At 37.7% G+C, this 22113-nt stretch overlaps 1 protein-coding gene across 1 annotated transcript; it reads left to right on the plus strand.

Annotated features, from left to right (window-relative positions):
• Window positions 1–8633: 8633 nt before the first annotated feature.
• LOC129940904 (uncharacterized) lies at window positions 8634–13303 on the plus strand. The gene is made up of 7 exons (XM_056049431.1): window positions 8634–8755; window positions 8813–11341; window positions 11403–11887; window positions 11950–12270; window positions 12342–12479; window positions 12539–12964; window positions 13039–13303. Exons 1-7 carry the CDS (start codon window positions 8740–8742, stop codon window positions 13198–13200), a joined length of 4077 nt encoding a protein of 1358 aa, XP_055905406.1. The 5' UTR covers window positions 8634–8739; the 3' UTR covers window positions 13201–13303.
• Window positions 13304–22113: the final 8810 nt, after the last annotated feature.

Raw genomic sequence — 22113 nt, forward strand, 5'->3', positions numbered from 1 at the left:
TTGTTTAACACGAATCAAACTATCTCACTAGCACTTCATAAGAATCACCATTTACATTTTAGCAAGTGCTGTCAAAATTAATCATTTTAAAATCTTGTGCAGTGGAAACACCAAAAAGATCTACTAATCTAAACTTAGATAAACCTTTGGTGGAAACATAGAAAAACTTAAATATCTTTTCCATTGTTTTGTCTTGCAAAATAAGATCAGTTAGTCCATTTTCATTAACAAACATATTATCAACAGTAACAATTTGATTTTTTTCCCCAATGGAAAACATATGATTCCAAATGCACAACTACTCAACGAACACAGCCATCCAGACACAAATGCAATATCAATCGTACCAATGTTTGAGAACAAAATCACTTAAGATCGATTTGAGATTCGTATAAATGTCAAAAACCCATCTGTAGTAAGATTCTACTTTAACTTTTATCGGTAGTATTCATAATACGGATATTGTTTTTGTTATTCGTGTAAAATCCTACTATACTATTGATAGATTCCCCAAAAAAATTATTTGAATCCATGAGAGTCAACCCTTACAGTTTTAATTCGTTAACTTATCTACTCGTAGGTACTCCATCCGCATCTGAGCGAATAATATCGTCACCAAAAATGTACCCTTACAAAATAAAACTTAAGCTTTAAATGAAAAGAAGAAGAAATGAATTTTTGAAATATCTAAGATTATGGTTACTCTGTTATTTGCAAATATTACTTTTTTGGGCCCTAGGCCTGAAGAGTAAATGGTGCCCCCTTTGCATCTATTCTCCTATATTGTATGGTTTATTTCATACACAATTTAATACCTACTTTAGAAAACAAATTACAACGAATTCCATAAAACTTAAAACTTGTAGTTATAAGAATATATGCATATATGTAAACGACTTTTTTTTTACAGATTTGTACTTAATTTTAAAATACAGTTTTCTCGTTTTTTTAGTAGCGAAGTCTCTTGTAAGTTCATTGAAATCTATTTCATGAAGCAAATCACTCTCAATACAGAGCAGACTGCATCAAGTCTTTCCTGCGTTATCATTGTTCGACAAGGACTCTCTAAGCGTTTGAATTAACTAAATGATCTTTCCGCAGAACAATTTGTCACCATCAGACTTAAAAATAAACGTTATGCCGTGCTTACGTTCGGAAACGCTGATGTAATTTTATCTTCCCACATAAGCTTATGTTTATAAATTAGATTGATTGAAAAATTTAGAATTATTACCATTTTTATGCATCACATAACGTTGGAATTGTATTAACTCGTCAGCAAGTTCTAAATTTAAATCTTCCGGATTATTTGACACCAAACGCTGTGACTTTTTCATTTCTTGTGCAAAAAAATCAAATAGTTCAGAAATTTGTTTATATATTTGACCTCTGGAATCCATTTGTATTCTTAACTTATCGATAATTAGCGTTTATTAGATAACTTATCGATAATAAGCGTTTAATAGAAACTTATCCTTCGGGCTTAAATCTAAATTGGGAGCTTTACCATCGTTAACCAATTTTTTGCGTATTCGTTTTCGTGTAACCATGTAGAAGTTTCTTAGAGCGCATTTGTGGGATTTATCACGTATTTTCTCCAGTTGATCGGACATGTCAGTAGTGCTAGTCTTCACTTTACAAAACCTTACTGACTTTTTGAAAACTTTGTAAAATATCGTTCCAAATCACAAGCATTAAGCCAAATTCTAATTTATTCATTTTGTAGATCATGAGCTTACCCTTGCATCTCCTTTTAACGTATTATCTTGAGAAATGTCGTTTAAAGTATGTAATAATTTATTATATGATTTAATGATGGAAAAAGTAGCTACAGCATAAGCTTCCTACCGTGTAGCTAAAAGTGATTTTATCACATTATCATTTTGAAGAGCAGATTTAAACGTTTTGCAACGATAGGACAGCAATCCACAGCACAACGACCAACACGATTTAAAGAGTGTGATGCACAAGGTACATAGACTGTACATGGACTTGTCAGAAGAATTTGCTGTTGCATCCCTTTATACTGATCGGACTTATTTGGAGCATAGTCGTATGTTTGCCCTCTGCATTACAAAATTGATATGTTATGTTCACTCAGATACTTAAATGCTTGATTAGCAATACCGGGTCCTGCATGAGAACACATCTCCAAAAAGAAAAAGCGTTAAATAGGCTGGTGTCTAAATGATGATGAAAAAACCTAAATATTCTGTATGTTTTAGATTAAACTTGCCATTTTCAGATGTCAACTTTTTCAACTACATTAAAATATGACGTGAGATCCACATTTAGCTTTGTTTGACAATTTATAACTTGAATTTCGTAAGTACAGCTTTGTCAGGACGTACAGTCCTACGACAAACCCAAGTAAGTGCTCTGATCTGACATTGGATGACAATAGCCAAATACCCTTAAGTAATACATACCTACATTGACTGTCAACCAAATTAAAATATAAGGTCCACCATCTAACGTTTTTTTTTAACTAATGCTTATTTCGTGAATGGTTATACTTAGCTCACGTCTAATTTGACAGATAATTAGTTGTATCCTTCCGCTGAACGAATATGATTGTGTGTGAATGAACAACGCTTAGAAAAGATTTCGATTTTGCCAGAAACATCATCTTTTCAGATGAAGCTCATTTTGATCTTGACGGGTATGTAAACAAGCATCTGAGGCTCTGAAAACACCATGCATGCATTGAAAAGCCGATACTCTCAAAACGAGTCACTGTTTGGTCCGAATTTCTCTACAGAGGCATAATTAGGCCATTTTTCTTCGAAAATGAGCAAGAAGTTGCGGTATCAGCTAATGTCGATCGTTATCGGCCCTCTTTCCATTGTCATATAACTGTCCGATGTTTTGATGAGCTAATTGACATCTGTCAATTTCAATAACTGAAAGTGTCACACGAAATTGGAAATTCACCCAAAGTAAGACATTAGCTGCGTTCAATAACCTGTTTGATAGATTTTCTTTAATAGGCAAAAAGCTTGATTCAGATAAATATTCTTAAATTCAAAGGCCAACAAATTCTTTATCGTCTATCTTTACACAATTCCTTCAAATACAATTTCAACTAACTTCTTTTATTTATTTTAAGAAATATAAAAATTTCATATTAATTTTCAACTTGCTTCAAATTCAACCATGTTTTAAATCAGCTATTTTGTTAGATATACCAGAAATTCTTGGGAAGCTTTAGATTTCTGTTTAAAAAGACCTGCTGTATTTTGATCAACTGTTCTTTTATTTTTTTATAATTAGCGAACACTAAAAGGGTTTTGTATACCTTTAGGAAAAGAGGGAAGGGTTGGATAGTAGGTGTTGGTGTACTTTGATTTTAATTTTCTGAACATTGCAATGACAGGGAAAGATAGAGCTTGGCAAGGCATTCCACATTCGCGTAGTACGGCTAAAAAATGAATCTCTGTACTTCATAGTACGGCCGAAGCGCAAGTATTACGGTTAAATTGTTTAAGGGGAGGACTGCAATTGGCTATTTCACTAGAGCAGTTAGAGTCCGTTAAAATAACGATAAAAAAGGGTGAGGCAGTGACGTAAACCAGTTGATGATGTTAATGTCACCAATCATTTTAAAAGCTCTTCTTTGAATACTGTCGAAGAGGCTTAAGTAACTTATTAGAGCACCAGCCCAGAGATGATAGTTATATTCAAGTTTAGCCAGATCAGACGAAGAGACACATTTTTTGCAATGTCCCAAAAAAACTAGACATCTTGCGGCATTTTTGGCAACATCGTGTATGTGATCGCTCCACAAAAGGTGGTTGCTGATGCACAATCCGAGAAAGTGAAGATTTTCCGTTTCGTTTATGCAAGTGCCACTCAGAGATAGTGGCAAGAAATGTATATCTCGCTTTAACGATAAAAGACAGCATTGCGTTTTCGAAGCATTAGGTTCTACACGATTTTTTATTTCCCATCGTACAATGCTGTGTAGGTCGGAATTTAATGAGCTAATCATACTTTGCCATTGCAGTTCCACATCCGAAGAGGAGAGTTGTGAACAGAAGTAGCTGACAGGAGATCATTTATAAAAATAAGGAAGAACGTCGAAAAACAAATGGATCCCTGGGGCACAGCAGCATTTATTTTATGAAAACAAAACAACTTGTATTGAACGGTTCTAAAGGAAATTTCTAATACAACGAAGATGAGATTCTCCGACACCGAAAGCACGCATTTTCGATAAGATATCAAGATGCCAAACCCTATCAAATGTCTTTGAAATATCAAGTGAAATAACCTTACTTTTTCCAAAACGATGTAAAGATTTGTTCCACTGTTCGGTGAGATGAACCATGAGATCACCCGTGGACCTATTGCTACGAAAGCCGTATTGCCGGCCATTAAGAAGCTTCCGTTTCTCAAGATATTTTTTAAGCTGATAATTAATCAGCGTTTCCATGGCCTTAGAAAGAAGGGACGTTAGTGCTGTCAGTCGGTAATTTGTAGAAGAAGAAGATTGGCTTTTTTTTTGATTGGCTGAACAAATGCAGTTTTCTAACTACTCGGAACGAACCCAGAAGAATAGGATAGATGGAAAAGCTTGCGCAGTGGTTTTACTAGCGTTGAAGAACATCTCTTCAGAATAATAGCGGGGAAACCATCTGGGCCAGCGAATTTATGAATGTTTATGAATCTCGCCACAGTTCAAGTACGAAAAAGATTGGTCCCATAGAATTTGTGGAATTTTCGGCGAGCTGCCTTGCAAATAAGTTGGCTTTATCAATAGAGCTAGCTAAAGGAGTGTCTTTGACAACAAGAGTAGGAACCGAGGAAGAGAAAAAATTCCTCATGTTTTTTATGAATGACCAAAAATTCTTACTGCCTGGGACATGGCATGATGAACCATGATTAAACCGTGGGTTTAATACTTTTAACAATATTCGGGATAAAGGTTATCTGCACTGAAGTCTACGTCGCTACCGAGGAAATTAAACACAATCTGGGATAGCCATTGTTACATCCGTTAGTGCTCTGACATTACATGCCAATTATCTCACAAATAGCCAAATACCATTCAATGTTAAATTGCCTATTAACCCGGTTTGCTGATTTAGTTCAAAATTTTTCAAATTCATTGTCAGATGGTTAAGCGATTCGATGACGAATAAATATAATGTACCCATAGAAAATCAAGAAATAGTCAGGTATTGTCAAATATCTTGAAAACGTCATCAAACACATCCAATAAATGGCAATGAGGTTTCTCTAAAAAGCTCCCACCGCCTCCACTTTTTCCTTCGGATCTTCAATTATGTAAAAGTCATCGTCAAAGATGGCTTCCTCTGGATCTATTTGCGCTGTCATGAGTACGTCTCTGTTCTCTTCAGTTCTTTGGAGTTTAAGACATGGAAGGTAATTGTCGTTCTTTTTCCTGAATATCTTTTTGATTTTAGGGAACATACTAGGGTCACTCGAATTAACTGACCGGATCCCAGTACTTGTTAATTGATAGCCTGTACTTCTCTTTAATCAACAGATTGACATTCTTTATTGACGAATTGAATGTCCTAACCTCTAAGTCGTGTGGGTCTGTAAGTCATCTGTACAAGTTTTTGAGTCTTGTCAGTAAGCCAATTTTGTGCCTTCGCAGTGCGTCAATAGTCGCGTTTCTGTATGCGTCCATTTGGTCCCGTTCTTTGTACTTTGGAATTGTCCGTTCCATCGTTCGTTTTATTGTTTCGTCCATCTGTGTTGGTCAATTTCTGTATTTGTCAGGTTTCTGTTGTTTGGTGGGGCTATGTCACTCGAACGAAGTTCTCACTCTAGGGCATTGGTGAAACGAGGCCAACGCATCTTACTGTAATTGTAAGAATGCGTTGCAACGTATTTCTCCAACTCCACGCGTTCGTTCGGAATCTGCATTACAGCAGCCAGTCCGCAGTGATCACTGTCGTACTCGACTGTCTGTAAGCAGTTTCGCGGGTGATTACCCACTTTGTCTGTAACTGTCAGTCTGGTTTCGTACAGCAAAAGATCCAGAAAGGAGCCGCTTCTTGGATACGATGGCGTTTCAGTAGCCAGCAGGTCGGCGCCATATTCAACGCTGTAAAGATTCATCAAATTAAAAAGATGATTAACTCTGGGATTACTATGTTGATTTCCCCAATCTTCATGTTTTGCGTTCAAATCACCGGCCAAGATGAAATAGTTTTCTTCCAAGCTCAGTTTAAGTTCCCTAAAAACAATTTCGAGTTCTGATGCAAAGTAAGTGACCTGTGGAGCTCCAGCCGCATAAGCCGCAATCATATACATCCGCTTCCCTTGAAAGAGAGAGATGCATACAACGCAAACTTCTAGCGTCTTGAGCTTTCGCAATTCATTGTTGTATATGACTTTATAATTAATGTCTTTTCATATAAAGAGAGCGACACCGCTCCCTTGAGTGGAGTCGGGCCGGTCTCTTCTTACGATATTGTAATTTTTATGAGTCAATTTGTGTTTGTGGTTTAGCTTAGTTTCGCTAGCCATAAACACATCGGGACTGTAGTCTGTCAACAATTGGAACATATTGGCTCTTCGTTCAATCCTAATCAGTAAATTTACATTCACAGCTTGAACTTTTAGGCACGTCTCCGGCAACGCGCCCATTATGGTCTAAATTGGGCCAGGTCAGGCAACAAAGAGTAGAGATGATCTACCCTTTTGCCTTGCTCCTTTATCTGACTTTGCAGTCCTGTTAGTTGACCTTGAATGCTCAACAACAAGGCTACAATGTCAGGCTGCACCTCTGGTGCCTTAGACAGGTTGGTGGAGCCTGTCTCGTGTTCCCATTCCCTGACACCATTTGGGCGTAAGAGAATTTGGGATCCAGGAATTTTTGTGTTGGAGCCTGTCGAACTCTTCGACTTCTTTCGGCTTTTTGACTGGCCTGTTTGTGTTTTATTTGTTGGACCTTAGGGCAACCTCTATAATTAGCCGGGTGCCCTTGGTTTCCACAAGGGACACACTTGAGCACTGTCAAATCCTCAACCCGCTCATTCCCCAGCTTGCATTCGCCTTCGATGTGGGTTTTTCCGCACCTGACACAGCGCAACTGCATATTGCAGTTGGCATTGGCATTGTCAAACCTCTGGCACTTCGTACATTGTAGAATGTCTCGTACAGCTTGATTGTCGAGAGATTCGATTCTATTCACACTATCAAAACTGCTTTGGGGCGATAATGTTACGAGGAACATTGGCAGCCTATAACCCCCTCGTCTGGACTTCACCGTCCGTCGGCTTGACCCCGATAAAATCGAGATCGTCACTGGCTTTTTGGCGGAGCTCAGCTAAGAGCTCCTCCGGTTCCGTGCAGGAACTTATGCCCTTCAGAAGGACCGCCTTAAACTTTTCAATTTTTGGCGTGTAGCTGAAGAACTCAGCTGTGGCCTCTTTTAACAACTCTTTCACTAACTTGTATTCGGCCAGTGAAAAGCACTGGACCGAATAATTCTTTTCTTTTTCGTTTAAAATTGTAATGAGAAATTTGCTCTTAGTGACCGACTTACATACCTGTTCAATGTCTTGTATGTCAACCTTATGGGTCCTTATTGGTGGTACTTTTCTTTCTTAGGCTGTGGTTGTTTCTGGTTTTGCTGCTGCTGTTGCTGCTTCTGGGGCTGTTGTTGCTGTTTCTGCTGCTGCCTTGTTTGTAGCTGTTGTTGTTGTTGCTGCTGCTTGGCCTTACTCGAAGTGGTTGGGCCCTCAGACATTGGGCCTGTCACTGCTGGTAAAGCCTTCATTTTTTGTTCCGCTCCAGTGGTATTGGTAGCGGGCTTTGGCTGTGTTTGTTGTTTTTGTTGCCTTGTTTCAGGCTTTTTTTGTTTCGCCTGTTGCTGCTGTTGTTGTTGTGCTTTTTTGTCCTCCTTCTCAGCTGCCTCTTTTTGTCGGCGCTTTTTTATCTGGTCCTCATAGGCATCTAACCATCATGCCACGGGTACTACTACTACAAAATATTAACCGAGTATTTTTAAAATTTAATTAGAAAATTTTAATTTTAAATCTGCGTTAAACAGGGAACGTTTAAATAGTGTTTGTATTATTTTTTTTTGATAAACAAAATATTATCCTTCGAATAATTAGAATTATGTATTCAAATTTTAAAGTTTTTATCTTTTCCGTCCTCAAAATCTTATTGTTAGCCCGCATTTTTTTGACAGCTGTCTTAATTTAGCAATCTAACTCGTTCAGTAAGTTAAAATTTGCATATTAAATATAAAGCCTATTCAACACGGGATTTAAAGGAGCCAAATTTGTCATACATATTCGGACATTCGGATGATTTTTATAACTGACAGATAGTTAAATAATCTTCATTCGAGGAAAATCTTCTAGAAATTCATTTAAATAAGAAATTTACCTACAGTTTTTTTTCTTTTCTGCCCACATAATAAAGAAAAAATGAATTTTCAAATGCCATTGACAAATCTAAAATTGGAAAATTTCTCCCAAATAAAAATTCATAAGATTGAAATAAAAACCATTCAATTTACATCAAAATCTGAACGCACCCAATACTTTATCAAAGACACAAACCACCAAAAAATCCAAGAATACAATCCACAAAGATGATAGGACGTTTTGGAAATAGAACATCTGTCAAATAGAAAAATGACATTTCTCCACACGTGTGGTTTTGTTTACGAATTTTCTCCAACTTCGAGTTCGATTTTCTTGAATTTTTAATAAAAAGTACAAAAAATAGTTAAAATTTGAAACAAAAATGTCTTCCGAGGAAGGTAAGTAACCTAATCCACAAATTGTCATCAAAATAATTCAACTTTCTCCCTTAAAAGAATTCATTCGCTGGTTAAATCGTCCGGAGAAATCTTTTGAAGACAATTTCAGTTTTGCCATCAAAGCATGGAAATCCTCGGAGTTCCCTTTGTCGAGTAAGTACGAGAAAGTCCTCGACTGGTTGGCAGGGAAAACAAAACATCTAGGAAAAACAACAGAGGACTTCAAAGAGAATCTTCTCTCCGAATTCCTTCAACTGCGATGTCCTCTCGGTTCGATTGATTTGGCGGTAAAAAGGAATTTCATCGAGGGAATCCTGAAATGGATCCACAGCTGGAAAAGTCTTGACAACCGCAAGCCCATTGAGATTCTCTTTGGCATCTCAGAACTTGAAATGATGCAGGATCTATTTCGAAGTGACTATGAGATGTATTCCAAAGTTCTGGGACAGATATTCAAGAGCTATGAAAACTATCTACGACACTCGGAGGAGGCAATCCTCGTGGGGAGTGAGTCTGAGTTCTTTGGAAAAGTCATGGGAACTGTGAAATCCCGCTCGTCCAAAGCGGGAAATGTCAAAGAATTCGAGGAAAAGTTCAGAGAATTCACATTTCAGAACCTGGTCGAGTTGATAATTGTCTTCCAACACAAAGGACTCAAGTTCTTTGATGAGCTGCTGGAGTTGGAGAAGACCCTCTACGCTGACTACGTTGAGACCAAATTGATAACTAAGCTGCTGAAGCTCCCCATACACGTCAACCTTCTGGCCTTCGAATGCGCCATCGTAAACTATCGAGGCGACTTCAAATTCTATCAACAGTTGATCAAAACCATATTTGAAAGTCTTCTCAAGGGCAAACTGGCTAAGGATAAAGCTCTGAGTCTCACCATGGTCAGCTATATGTTGGAAATGTTCAGAAAACACGACATTTCGCTGAACTTTGAAGTCATCCCGCATAAAACCACCGCCATTCAATACTTCGGAGATAAAGTGACGCACTTTGTGACCGCTTTCCAGGAGGACCATCTGTTGGAGGTTCTTAATCTTCTATGTGCAACCCTCCGCCTGAATCCTTTGATCCTAGAAAAGAGTGTATTCGAAATCACAGCTAAAATGATGGTAGCCAAAAAGAACGAACAGGAGCAGGAGGTATTTGAGGAGTACCTAATCCTCTTGATGGACATGTTCAAGAAACTGAGCAGGGCTGAAAAATTCGTTGCTTCCCTCCAGAAGTCGGTGAGGTTGATCCTGGACACTCACAAAGTTCCAAAAAAGACTAAGAGACGTCGGACAATCACAGATTCAATGGAGGACGGTGGAGGCAAAAAAGCCAAACTTGAGAATGGAGAGGAAATCAATGTGTCTTCTTCAGGTGAGGATGATATAAACTTCTACCTCCAAGTGCTATTCCGGGACTTCCATCAACACCCAGAGTCAAAGAGCAAGACTGAGAAAGTCTGCAGCTTTCCTCACATTGCCTTCGCATGGCCATCGACCTCGGTGGGTCTTGGTTTCTCGAAGCTCATTATAGGCCTGATGTCCAAACCATCGTTGGTCATCTGGAAGACGACGATCTACGCCCTCAAAGAGCTCATAGCCGAAGCTACCACCTCCTCTCTCGACGATAATATCCTGTTCCTCTTTGACTTTTACTCATCCTTGGTTTGTCAGTATTTCTCTGGTTGCAAGCTTCCGGAGCAATCAGACAAGTTTTGGACTGAAATTGAGAACAATCGCCAACTGACTCGAGAAACTCTCAAGGAATTTGGACACTTCCTGTTGGCTCAGGAGCACAACAATCGCACGATGAATGCTTTCCTCGAGTGCAGCTACTATGCTGGGTTGTTCGACCTCCTCCTCTGGTACTACCGTCCCGATTTCATGACCAACGACGAAGAGTTCTCTGAGTCGTCGAAGACCCTCCATGGATATCTCTCCGAGGACGAATGGATGCTGATCAAGCAAAGGATCATCAACTTCGGCCGAGTTGAGTGTAAGTTCAATGCCAATCGCTTGCTTCTTCAACAGCTCAAGGGAAGAATGTTGTTCCAGCGGAAGAAGTCGCTTCATCTCCAGAAGACCATGCTCGCTCCTACCGCATCGGACTTCGAACAGACAAAGTTAGTCTTCTCGGGATCATCAGATGAGGGTTCCTGGTTGCTCTCGAACATGAGTTCCAAGGAGAAGCATGAAATCTGTGAACTCCTCGTCCAGGAAATGGATTTCGAAATGATCGAAACCTTTGTCGAGGATATTGAGGCCTTGGAGATGATTGTGCTCGAGTTGTATCGAAAGCTGGGAGTGCTCTTCCAGGGAACCAAAAAGGCAATCCTAAGTAAAATAGACTTCGATGGAGATGTGGAGACGATACGGCAGACGATCGTCGAAAAGAAGGAAACCTACTCGGTGAAGAAACTCGAGGCAGAAGGTTTGAAGGAGATTCTCGAGCTCATTGGGAAGCTGCCGATTGGGTGTAGCAGAAAAACCAAGAAGGAAATATTCTTCCTTCTGCAATTGGCCGTGTTCAGAGATTTAAAGGCATCCGAGGAAGAGGAACTAGCAAAGATGGCTTTTGAGGTGTTGACTGGTGAGTTTTCTCTAATTTACCCAAAAGTCTTGAAGTCCCTTATATTATTTTCTTTTTAAAGACATCCTCCATTTTGGGGAACCAATTCAGATCTTCAAGTTATTCCCCATTGATCGGTTGGTGGCCATTCTGCCGCCATCTCAAGCTTCCGAGCTCTATGGGTTCATCTTCTCGACTCTGAGATTTGATGTCGACCTTGCTGAGGAATTTCTCAAATCCGTGTGTCAAATTTTGGAAGAGAATCAATCTGACATAAGCGATGATCATGTGAAGCTCTTAATGATGTCCATTGAGACTCTAATCGAGAGTACGACGCATAAGAAGTTGAAGAAGTTCTTGGAGGGAATTCTTAAAATCTATGAATCACACGTTTTGGCCTATTTTAAGGAAGAACACGACCGCAAAGCTAAGAAGGATAAGAAATTCGTGGAGAAGACTGTCTCGGGATTTGTAGTTTATGTGAAATCGATCCTGGCCAAAACAAAAGCCACCGATCAACTCGATGAGAACTTTAGGAGGATCTGTAAGATTTATATTGGGTATTCGGTAAGAAAAACAAGTCACGTCATGTTGAGACATGTTTTATTTATGTGACCCTTTGACCTTAGATGGATTGTTATAATCCCCACGCTATCAAATTGATCATGGTTGCCTTGAGTCATCATGAGATTCTACACTTTGATCAGGATGAAATTGAGTTCGTTTTGAATGGCTACTGGAAGCAATTGAATGAGGACCTGAAAGTGTCAAAGTTGGACGAGAAAACAGCAGAATCTGTGATCAAAATTGTTATCAGCAACAAAACCAACGAAGATCTTCTCTTTACGTTGAAGAAAATTGGGAAGAATATTCCAAAAGAAGATTTCGGATATATTTGTAGAGTTTTGGCTCTGATTGCAAAGTGTCCGTTCAGTACGATCAAAGGAGCGGTTCGTTTGAATGAATTCTTTTGAATGAGTTCGTTTGAATGATTCGCTCTTTTTCGTTTGTGTTTTTTCAGATCTTCAATGAGCATTTTAAGTTGATCACATTCAATATGGTTCTTCGGCTAGAGAAAGATGACCAATTCCAGTTTGTGGACTATGAAACTGTCCTAAGTTTGTTGGAATGTCAGAAGGCCTTTGCTGAAAACTCAAAGGTTAGTTCAACATCCCCATTTCCTTTTATCTTTGAATTTTTGTTTTGTTCTTCTTATAGATTCCCATGTCCTATGACACCCTCGATGACATCCTGGCTTTCATGATGGACATCAATGTGAAAAAGTTCCCCGTGGGCGATACAAACGTCAAACTCTTCAAATCCATTTACCTGACTATGACAGAATTGTGTACAAATCTCATCAAATATCGTCATCTGATCCTCATGGATCGAGTTCCTCAGTTTGTGCATGTTTTCAAAGATCTCCTGCAAGCGATTTGTTGGTATAAGAGCGATAGACAAAAGGATACAGTTTTGGGAAGTGAAGAACTCGACGACTTGGCTGAGTTGGCATTGAAAATGGAGAGTCTTATGCATTTGATAGCCAGTCATAGTTTGGAAGTTAAGCGAGTGGCGCCGTATGTCCTGACATTTGCCATAAATCTTATGGTTTCTAATAAGAGGCCTACAACTCTTTATCCTAAGGTGGGTTTTGAAAATCTCTTTTTGCCAAAATTTAAAGACTTAAGGATTTTTAATGTTTTTATTTTTATTTTTAGATAAAAACTCATATTGAAAATATTTGCTATGATCTGGTGGCTGTTTGTGATCATCGTGTTGGAAGATTTATTTTAAGATGTTCGAATGAGGCTGCGAGACAAGTTTACGAGGTTCTGGTTAAGGATCATAAGAAATATCATAAGTTCAAGGGAAAGGTGTAAATGTATTTTTTTTGTATATTTTTTTTTTTTTTGAATGTATGACCGATGTACCTTAAGACCGACCAATAAAATAAAGACGAGATTTGTAAAATTAGGACTTAAATTACTTTAGTTGGTTTCACAGCACCGGGGCTGCTCCTGGATCTCAAGTAATAGAATTCGCCAGTTTTCTACCCATCTTTTCTCCCTTAATTTGGAGATGTGGTATGTCTCTGTTTCTCGTGCCCTCTGTCTTAGCTTAGAATACGTTGAGGGCTGAAGCTTCGATGTTCATTTGCTTAACATGTCCTAGCCATCTTTACCGTTGAACATGCAGAACTTAAATTGATCTGGGATATTGTGGGTGTATTCACAAACGTCGATAGTCGTCCAATCGTGCAACGATTTTGTTGGATTTTTAAAGAACAAACCAATTCTGCAGAACGTGTCCAGGCCCTTTTAAGTACAGCAGAAGTAGTCACTAAAGCTGATTGCGAGTTTCGACTTTCTAATCGATGATCGATTTTTTTTATTCTTGACGGTTGTGTTCAATACTTTAAGTTGTGATTGTAATCGACTCGTAAGGAAGCTGATGCCTAAAAGCAACAAAATGTTATTATTATTAGTTATTTTACAAGAAATTATGTTCAAATATTCATTTTTGAAGGTCCAAAGCAATAACCAACAAAAAACAAATGAAAATTCTGATCAGATTAGTGGAAGAAAATCTGGATATTGAGAAGGAAGTTTGTGTAAGTAGACAAGCTAAGCAAAGATGGGAAGAGTTTTCTTTGGAACTTAACGCTGAAGTTCCCTTGATGCGCACTTGGAAGAAGTGGCTAAAAGGAAGGGACAATTTGTTTGCCAAAAAAAGGAGCGGGCCAGAAAGCAACTGGTGGTGACACTTTAAGACAATTAAAATAAGCAGCAATCAAAATTTTGTATTTAAAGACCATCGTGGACCCACCTGGAGTCGAATTGAATGATGGCTTGAAGAATGCTCGTCATTACACAGAGAAATGATAAGCCTCGTTGAAACTCCAACCAAAATTACATCAGTACCCAAAAGTTCTATGAAACTTTCTTTCGAGACTGGAACGTATAAGCAAGTTATTAAAGCAAGTATAAAACTGTTCCATAGATTTCACACTGTTTCTTAATGGTCGAGAGGATAAGAAGTGTTTCTGAAATGTCTTTTTTTGGCCATTTCAACATTTTCTTCAGCATCACTACGTTTAAAAAATATAAAAATAAGAAGCTATGGGTTTATGTATTTACAATAATGCATTAGGCACGTTCAGACAACATAAGAGGCTTCATTTACAGTCAATTTCATTGTTTGAACGTATGGTTTGACCATGAATCACATTCAGAACTTTACTTTACAAACCTATATTTTAAGTTCATAGTAAACAAACTACCAAAAACATTATTGTAAACAAAAACACTCCTCAAGCAAGCAACAAGTCTTTTCGAATTGACAACGAAGCCTTTTACAAAAGGCATTAAATGAAGTTGTGCAGAAAATAAATAAATCATAAAGTAATAAAGTTCAGCTTTCAGTTGAATGAAAAAAACATTATCAATTGTTATTTCGGTAGAAGTAGACTTGACTTGATAGTTAGGGAGATTTTTCTAGACTAACTTTCCAGTCAACATTCCATTAAAGTTGCATTAACTGAAAGGTAGATTTTTTAACAGTTGGCCAATCAGATAAAAGAAACTTGCCTAGCTTTCAAGTCCCTTATGTCGGCTGAACCTACCCATTGTTAAATCGGTTACGTTAGATAATTCCAAATTTAAAAACCAATCAAAATACATAATTCCATTGATGATCGACAAAGGCAATGGGGCTTTTATGAACCAATATTATCCGTTCCATCTTTACTTTCTCAACATACATATCTAATACAGGTCTGAGTTTAGCAGACGTTAATAATAAAACGCTGTCAATGATTCTGCAACATTAAGCATAACCAGGATGATAAAGGTTTTGTAGAACGCCTCTATAGGCCTTTGTGTATCAATTGAATACTTAGTCCAATACTCAAATTCAGTCCCGTTTTGATAGTCAACGTTGGAAATCGACTTTGTCCCTAAATCAATGCGGGAAATGCTATACTCTCTCAAATAAAACATTAAAGCAGCTTTATAAGAGAGCGTTTCGGATGAATATGTTCCAATGTTGACATAGCAGAAAGCATTCTCCAACCGGTTAGGAATACCAAAACTCGATGTATGACTTCCTGCTTACCATCTCCAGTTTTGGTACATCGAAAATTGGTCGTTAATGTTTAAACAGAAAAACTCTAGACTTATTCCTTACTTTTGACTCTTATAAGTCCCTACCAGTCACTATCAGAGTTCTATTTATATCCACAGCACATCTGACCGTTGTGTTGTATCAGCCAATTCCTTATTTCAAAACTCGCCAATTAAATGAAGAGGTTCTTCTAGAAGAATCGTCTGGCAATATAAGAAAAATAACTGAGACGGTCCCAATAATGATTTCAGAATCTGTTCACGATTTCTGTACGTAATTCTGTATACGTTGTGTGATGGTTAAGCCGTAGGACTGCCGAAAAAGGGAAAGGACAACTCCAATCCGTCAAATCTTCGGTCGATAAGTCTTCTTAGGAGCATCAGCAAAGTTTTCGAGAAGTTCATCAATAGAGCTCTGACTAAGTGGGCTGCGGATAACAAAATAATTCCGGATAAACAGTTTGAGTTTAGGTGGGTATGCTTAACGGTAGAAAGTTTGTTGTCAAAAGTCGCAATGTAACTTCTACCACAACATTCCTAATCAATAATGGTCTTCAACAGGGAGCGGTGAATTCGCCGATTCTCTTCAGCAATTCCGTACTCTGACGATCTTATTGCGTACAGAACTGCCCGAAAGGTTGAGGTTAGGTTTTACAGCATGATTTTAACAAGATTCAGCGATATTAAGGCGACTGGAAACTGAAAGTAAATATCCAGAAGTCGGAGACAATTCTGTTCTGGACTCAGTTGGCTAGGGCTACGAGGGATACGTGCAAGAAATGGCGCAAGATGGCCATTGTTGATATTCACCGGCAGGGATTAACGAGCAAAAGTGTAGTGAAGTACCTCGGTATCTACTCGTAGTAAGATCAGTATTTAGAGTTCGATGCTGCTCTGACCAGGGCCAGAGGAGCCTTCGCTCTGACGAAACGGCTGTTTTCAGCAGTCGGCTTGACTCCAAAATGAAGGTAATTTGCTACATGACCGTTTATGGTTGTCCGATAATCGTTTATGATTGTCCTGTGTGGTTCAACGTAGCCCCTTCCCAGATGGAAAAGTTTCTAGCGGCAGTTTTTACGACACTGTATGGCTTATATCGAACAGACGAATCTTCTTCGTGCATTACTATTCCAACGAGGTCCTATACAACCGGGCTCGAATCAACAGAATTGACAATTTCACGATAAAACTCTTTCGAAGTCACATTGCAAGAGCTGTGTATCCGAACGACGAGTATTTTGAAAGTGCACGCTTGAGCGGCTTCATTCCACCAGAGGCATTCCTCTTTTTAGACAAATGCGGTTTGATACAGGATAGATTGGCAGTTCCGTTAATCTACCACGTCAGACGACGAACCGTGGATAGGCGACTCCTGTGCAATCGGGACGTCATAGCACAAGGCGGAGCAGAGCTCCTTTTCATTCGGTTCAGTAGGTCTGGGTAGGATAGGGTGAAACAGGAGAACCAGTTTTGGTGGCGTAGGACTGTAATGCGAGAGGTCTTGGGTTCAAATCCTGCCTGTGCCACCTAAAGTTTTTTTTACGGGTATTACCTCTTGTAAGGTATTGACAAATCCTTCAGTAGTAATTCTTATCATGAAAAGTGCTTTCTCAAATTAGCCGTTGGGATTCCGCTTAAAACTGTAGATCCCTTCTATTCCTGACAGCATGGTTGACTCCACCTTTTTTTACTGTTCACAATACAATTTTTCGATAGTGACTTTGACTATAATGCTGATATGATCACAAGTTTGATTATTTTTGAAATGAGAACTTTTATTTTGAAGCAGTGTGCAAGGCCAACATTCGCAGGACCACATTTTACGGAAGAAAATACTTCAAAGTCTCTAAAACAGTAAAAATGTTTGGTCATTTGGAAAAAAAGGGGAATTCTTCCTCTTCCACGGTTCCTACGCTCTTACTTACTTAAATTGCTTTAGATCTTAGGAGAAGCAAACCTTTTTGTTAGACAGTTTGCAGTCAACTCAAGACCTTCAGAGAGTTTTATTATTCCACCTTTACTTAAGGGGTTGAATGTACACAAGCTAGAGTCCTAAGGAATCTAAATAAGTAGTAAGATGGCTGGTAATCTCTGGTTTATCTTCCATTTTTTTAGAGGAAGTAAGTTTATTCCACTTGACATTTCAAAGGTATTTAAAAGAGTGTGGCATCAAGCTCACGTACTCAAAATCCTTGCTTTAGGTATTGATAAATCTTTTTTTTTTATTGGATTAGGAACTACTTTTCTCACTGTTAAATATAAGTAGCGTTCTACGCGTTTGAATCTATTATCCACAAAACAAACGGTAGTGTGCCCCAGGGCTCTGTTTTGTCACCCACACTCTTGGTTATGTTTATGAATGATCTTTTGTTTGAAACTTTTTATCAACTAAATTGTTTCGCTGACAACATTTACCTCCTTCGTATGTGAAGCTCATTGAAGTCTGATGTGGACGGCATCGTGCTTTGAAAATTCAATGCAGTATAATTTCGCATAAATCTCTTTATGTGCATCTTCGCCAATGCATCTGGCTGTACAAAATCAGTACAATTCCCATATTTGGGCAGGTGCTACAGTAACCAACTGGACAGTATTTATAAGAGGACTATAAAATTGATAAGCGACCGATGTCAAATTCATACATTTTTATCTCTTGAGTATTGCCTCAATATGTTTCATGTTTACCACTACTTAAATAAACAATGCTTTAAAAAACGAACGAGTTCATAGCCTCAGACAATTCAATTGTTATATCCATACATTAAGAATGCTAGTGAATTTACCCTTGCGCTCAATTAGATTTATCCTTTAGCCACACAACAAGAATGTGAAATGCTGAACTTAGTTCAATATTTCACACTCATTGCATTTTGCAGAAATTCATAACAAATTTGTATCATTATCAGGGTATTCATGACCCTTTGAGAATTCGCAAAATATGTAATAAAAAAAAGACAGACTATTGTAAGTTTTTCACATTCGCTTAGTACGGCTAGAGAACGAATCACTGTTAATGATGGTATACACTATAGGGATAAGCTTAAGGCAAAAGTATTACAGTTGTATTTTTTGAAGGGTTTCTCGTCTGGTTTATTTCTTTAAAAAAAAGCCAAAAATATAACCATTTTAAGGTAAAAGCCTTCGGCACTTCGATAGTATTTTCTGTGTTTAATCATCCGTGTTGTTAAAGATGAAGGTTGAAGGAGTGATGAGTTTGTGGAACTTCTACTCTACCATAGTAGTTAATGAGCTTTAACAGTGTTTTCTCTACTTAGGCAGCACACCCTTCCATCAACCAAGACAAGAAAAGACAAAGAGTGATTAAGGTAGCTTTAGTTGTTCTTGAAGAGTTTTTGTAGCAGATACACCTACAATCTTTAAAAATTCACATAAAAACAGATAGAAAGAAAAACTTTTTTTTGTTTTAAAGTTGTTTAAGCTAAATTAACAACTCTATTTGTGCCAGTCCGTCTCCGTCGTTATGTGCGCTTATCCAACCAACTTTTTAAAAACTCTTAATCCCTTAAAAAAGTCCGTGTTTTGAATAAACTTGGTTCAACTTTTTTTTGAAATAATTGTATAAAAGGAGAAAGTAAAAGAACATCAGCTTTTAAAAAAGTAGCTTTTGCTGAATTGCGGCGAATCCGACAAATCTTCTCTCTCAAAAACAAAAGAGGGGTATATTTGTAGCTTTCAGCGAGTACAAAGTTCACTTAAGGGCATTACTTTGAAGGTATGATGATTTACTGGAGATGGAGACTGGCACTGGCGCTGGGACTGGACCAAACCAAGCTAAGAGGGCTTAGCTATACTTTGGTATACGAGACGAGAGTAGACTCCCGCCACAACTAATAACTGCTCGTTGTTTTGCAAAATCCTTGGAATTTGTGTAGCTATAGTAAGTTGTTGTTGTTTTCGTGTATTCGCTTGGAATTGGAATATATCTACTTTTTGACCTTTATACACACTTTCGTCTCCTGTAATGTTGTGTAAAAAGGTTTTAAAATGGATTACCGGGACTTAAGCCTCAAGGGATATGATGGGCATGTAATTTCATTTGCGCTTGATGCGAACTTCATCAACACAGCCTGCGGTATAGCGGTAGGTAGGGTATACAATACATGGGTTATATACTAGTTCATGGTTGGTCCGCTGGGGCTGCTGTTCCTCTTGTTGCAATCAACGATGACGATCCTCCTAACCAAGCTACCTACGTATAAGTCGAGGCGAGAAAGATTGGAGATTAATATAAAATGTGAAGTGTTTAAGGAAGCAATGACTTTCACAGGGTCACAAGGGAGCTAAAAGTTGAATTCATTTTGCAGCTTTTATTTGTATTCTTATTTTTTCGCGCTTGATTATTGCCTCCTTGAAAGTGTCCTTTATTGCATGACGGGAGGTTTCTCATTTAAAGAATGGTTTTACGTGATGCTTCGTTGGATTGATAAGAATGTATCTAATATTTAATTTAACTTAAAGGACGGTTTTTTAATGTACCTAGATATTTAAATTTAAAATGCTTGTTATCTACAATGACCAAATTCTTGGGGGGGTGTCAAAATGCCAAGGACAGACACAGAATAAGATAAATTCGTGCCACAAACAACAAGTGGGTGGAAATTTGAGCTCAACAGATTTCCCTATTTTTAAGTAATGCGGTGGTCCTCTTTGGTAAATTGTAAGTCTCCTATAATATTTCACTATAAAATGTTCTTCTATTTATTTATAGGTAGGTGGGTGGGTAAGGTAGGCATGGAAAGTGGGTTTTCAATGTGTATTTAAAAATAATTGGTGTTTTAAAGCGACGACGCGGTGGCGGCAACGACGACTGACAGTTATTATTTTTGGTGTTGGGTTTTGAATTGAATATAATTAATTCTTTGCAGAACAGTTACATGAGACTTTTGTATTTTGAGCTTAATGTCTACATTTTTCAATATAAATTTATGTCTATGATGTCACCCACCAAAAGACACAAATTATTGATATATTTTAATTTTAATAACATTCATTTTCCTGCGAATGAAATTGAAGCTTTATAAATGTTGTTTTATTCCGTTGAATTTTTGTTTGGAAGATTCCAAGGACTTATTTATATGAACCTTGTCTTCCCATTGGAAGTAATTGTAATCGGTGTGATTTGTCAAATTGAATATTTTGACATTTCTCGACCAGCATAGAATAAAATGCAAATAAATTAAATTTTAAAGATGATAACACTTAGACTTAGGTTTTTTGATTACAACATCAATTTTAAAATAAGATACAAAAATGTGTCTGCAATGCATTGACATCGGAATGTTGAAATTGAATTATACTTAAACCGCAATTTTTGACAGGTTTCTTACCGACTTTATATCATGTGTCAGTTGTCAAAGGGCGGAAAAAATAAAAAAAGATCTATTCGGGCGTTGAGCTCAAGCTTACGATCTAAAGCACATCTCTTCACGTAAAATTTTAGATTGGTTCATAAGAGCCAATTGTTTTTATTCAACATGTCAAATTCGTCACAACCGAACGTGTGATTGTGGTTTAGCTATTATAAACGACATTCTTGGGAGCATTAATAAATCTATACGCAGTCACTAGTTAACTAGCTTTGTGAATGCAAAATTGCACTACAAACTTAGTCAATCCGGAACTGTCATATTACTTACAAATGCAAATATTAAAAATAAGAAACATTTTTGATTTGATAACTTTAACTTATCTTAAATCAAATTTAAGACACAATTTAAGTGATTTATAATTGTATTTAAAACTAAAATTCTTGTGTCTTTACCGAGCAGCTGATTGTGAAACGTCAAAGTCATTCTTACTTTGTAGCCGAATTTTGTACACTTCGTCGGAGGGGAAATTTCATCTACTTTCGTAGCTGCATTTAGCCAATCATTATTTCTTGACTACGTAGCCACTAGCTTAGTGCATACCCCCAGTATCTGTCAAATTTAGAAATGCATTTTAGGCTCGTTCAGTTTGCCGTAATGATTGTGGCAGAGTGGTACGGAACGATAAGGTAGAACTCCAATGGCTTTTAACTTCAATAAAATTGTAAAATATTGCTATTAACTAAAAACATTTAAATAAAAAACGAAAAAACATTTTCCTAAAAATTGGTTAGATTGATTAAGGGAAACATTTTAAACGATTTAGTGAATGGTAAAGTTTATAGTTGGAAATTCTAATTAATAGGTCCTTTTAATCTTGTTTGCTTTTCATTATCAAGAACTATCACTATTTAGACAACAGGGTGATAAGATGCTCGGGGACGACTTTACTGCTCAATTGCTTTCTAAGTCCAAAGAAGCAGCAATTTGCAAGAGTTATTCTTCATTTGATTTCAGCGCTGGTGTCGTTATCTGAATTTTTAGCTGTGCCTAGGTAGACAAAGTACTCTACTACCTCAAAGTTATACCTGTCCATGGTGACGTTTTGCCCAAGACGTCGTTGTTCAATGTCCTTTTTTGATGACAATATGACAGTGCATAGCCTTGTCTAAAAGCTTTTTTAACATCAAATTCAACGGAGAGATATTTTCCAACCTTGATAGATCAGCGTGCATTATCCACTGTCGTTCTACACAAATGGACAAGTTTGACAAGGATGCCAAAACTAGACAAAGATGCTGTCATTCGTGGCTTTGAAATCGTGGGTATCGATTTCTGTCGTAAA

This window comes from Eupeodes corollae, chromosome 1, assembly GCF_945859685.1.
Source record: "Eupeodes corollae chromosome 1, idEupCoro1.1, whole genome shotgun sequence".
NCBI lineage: Eukaryota > Metazoa > Arthropoda > Insecta > Diptera > Syrphidae > Eupeodes > Eupeodes corollae.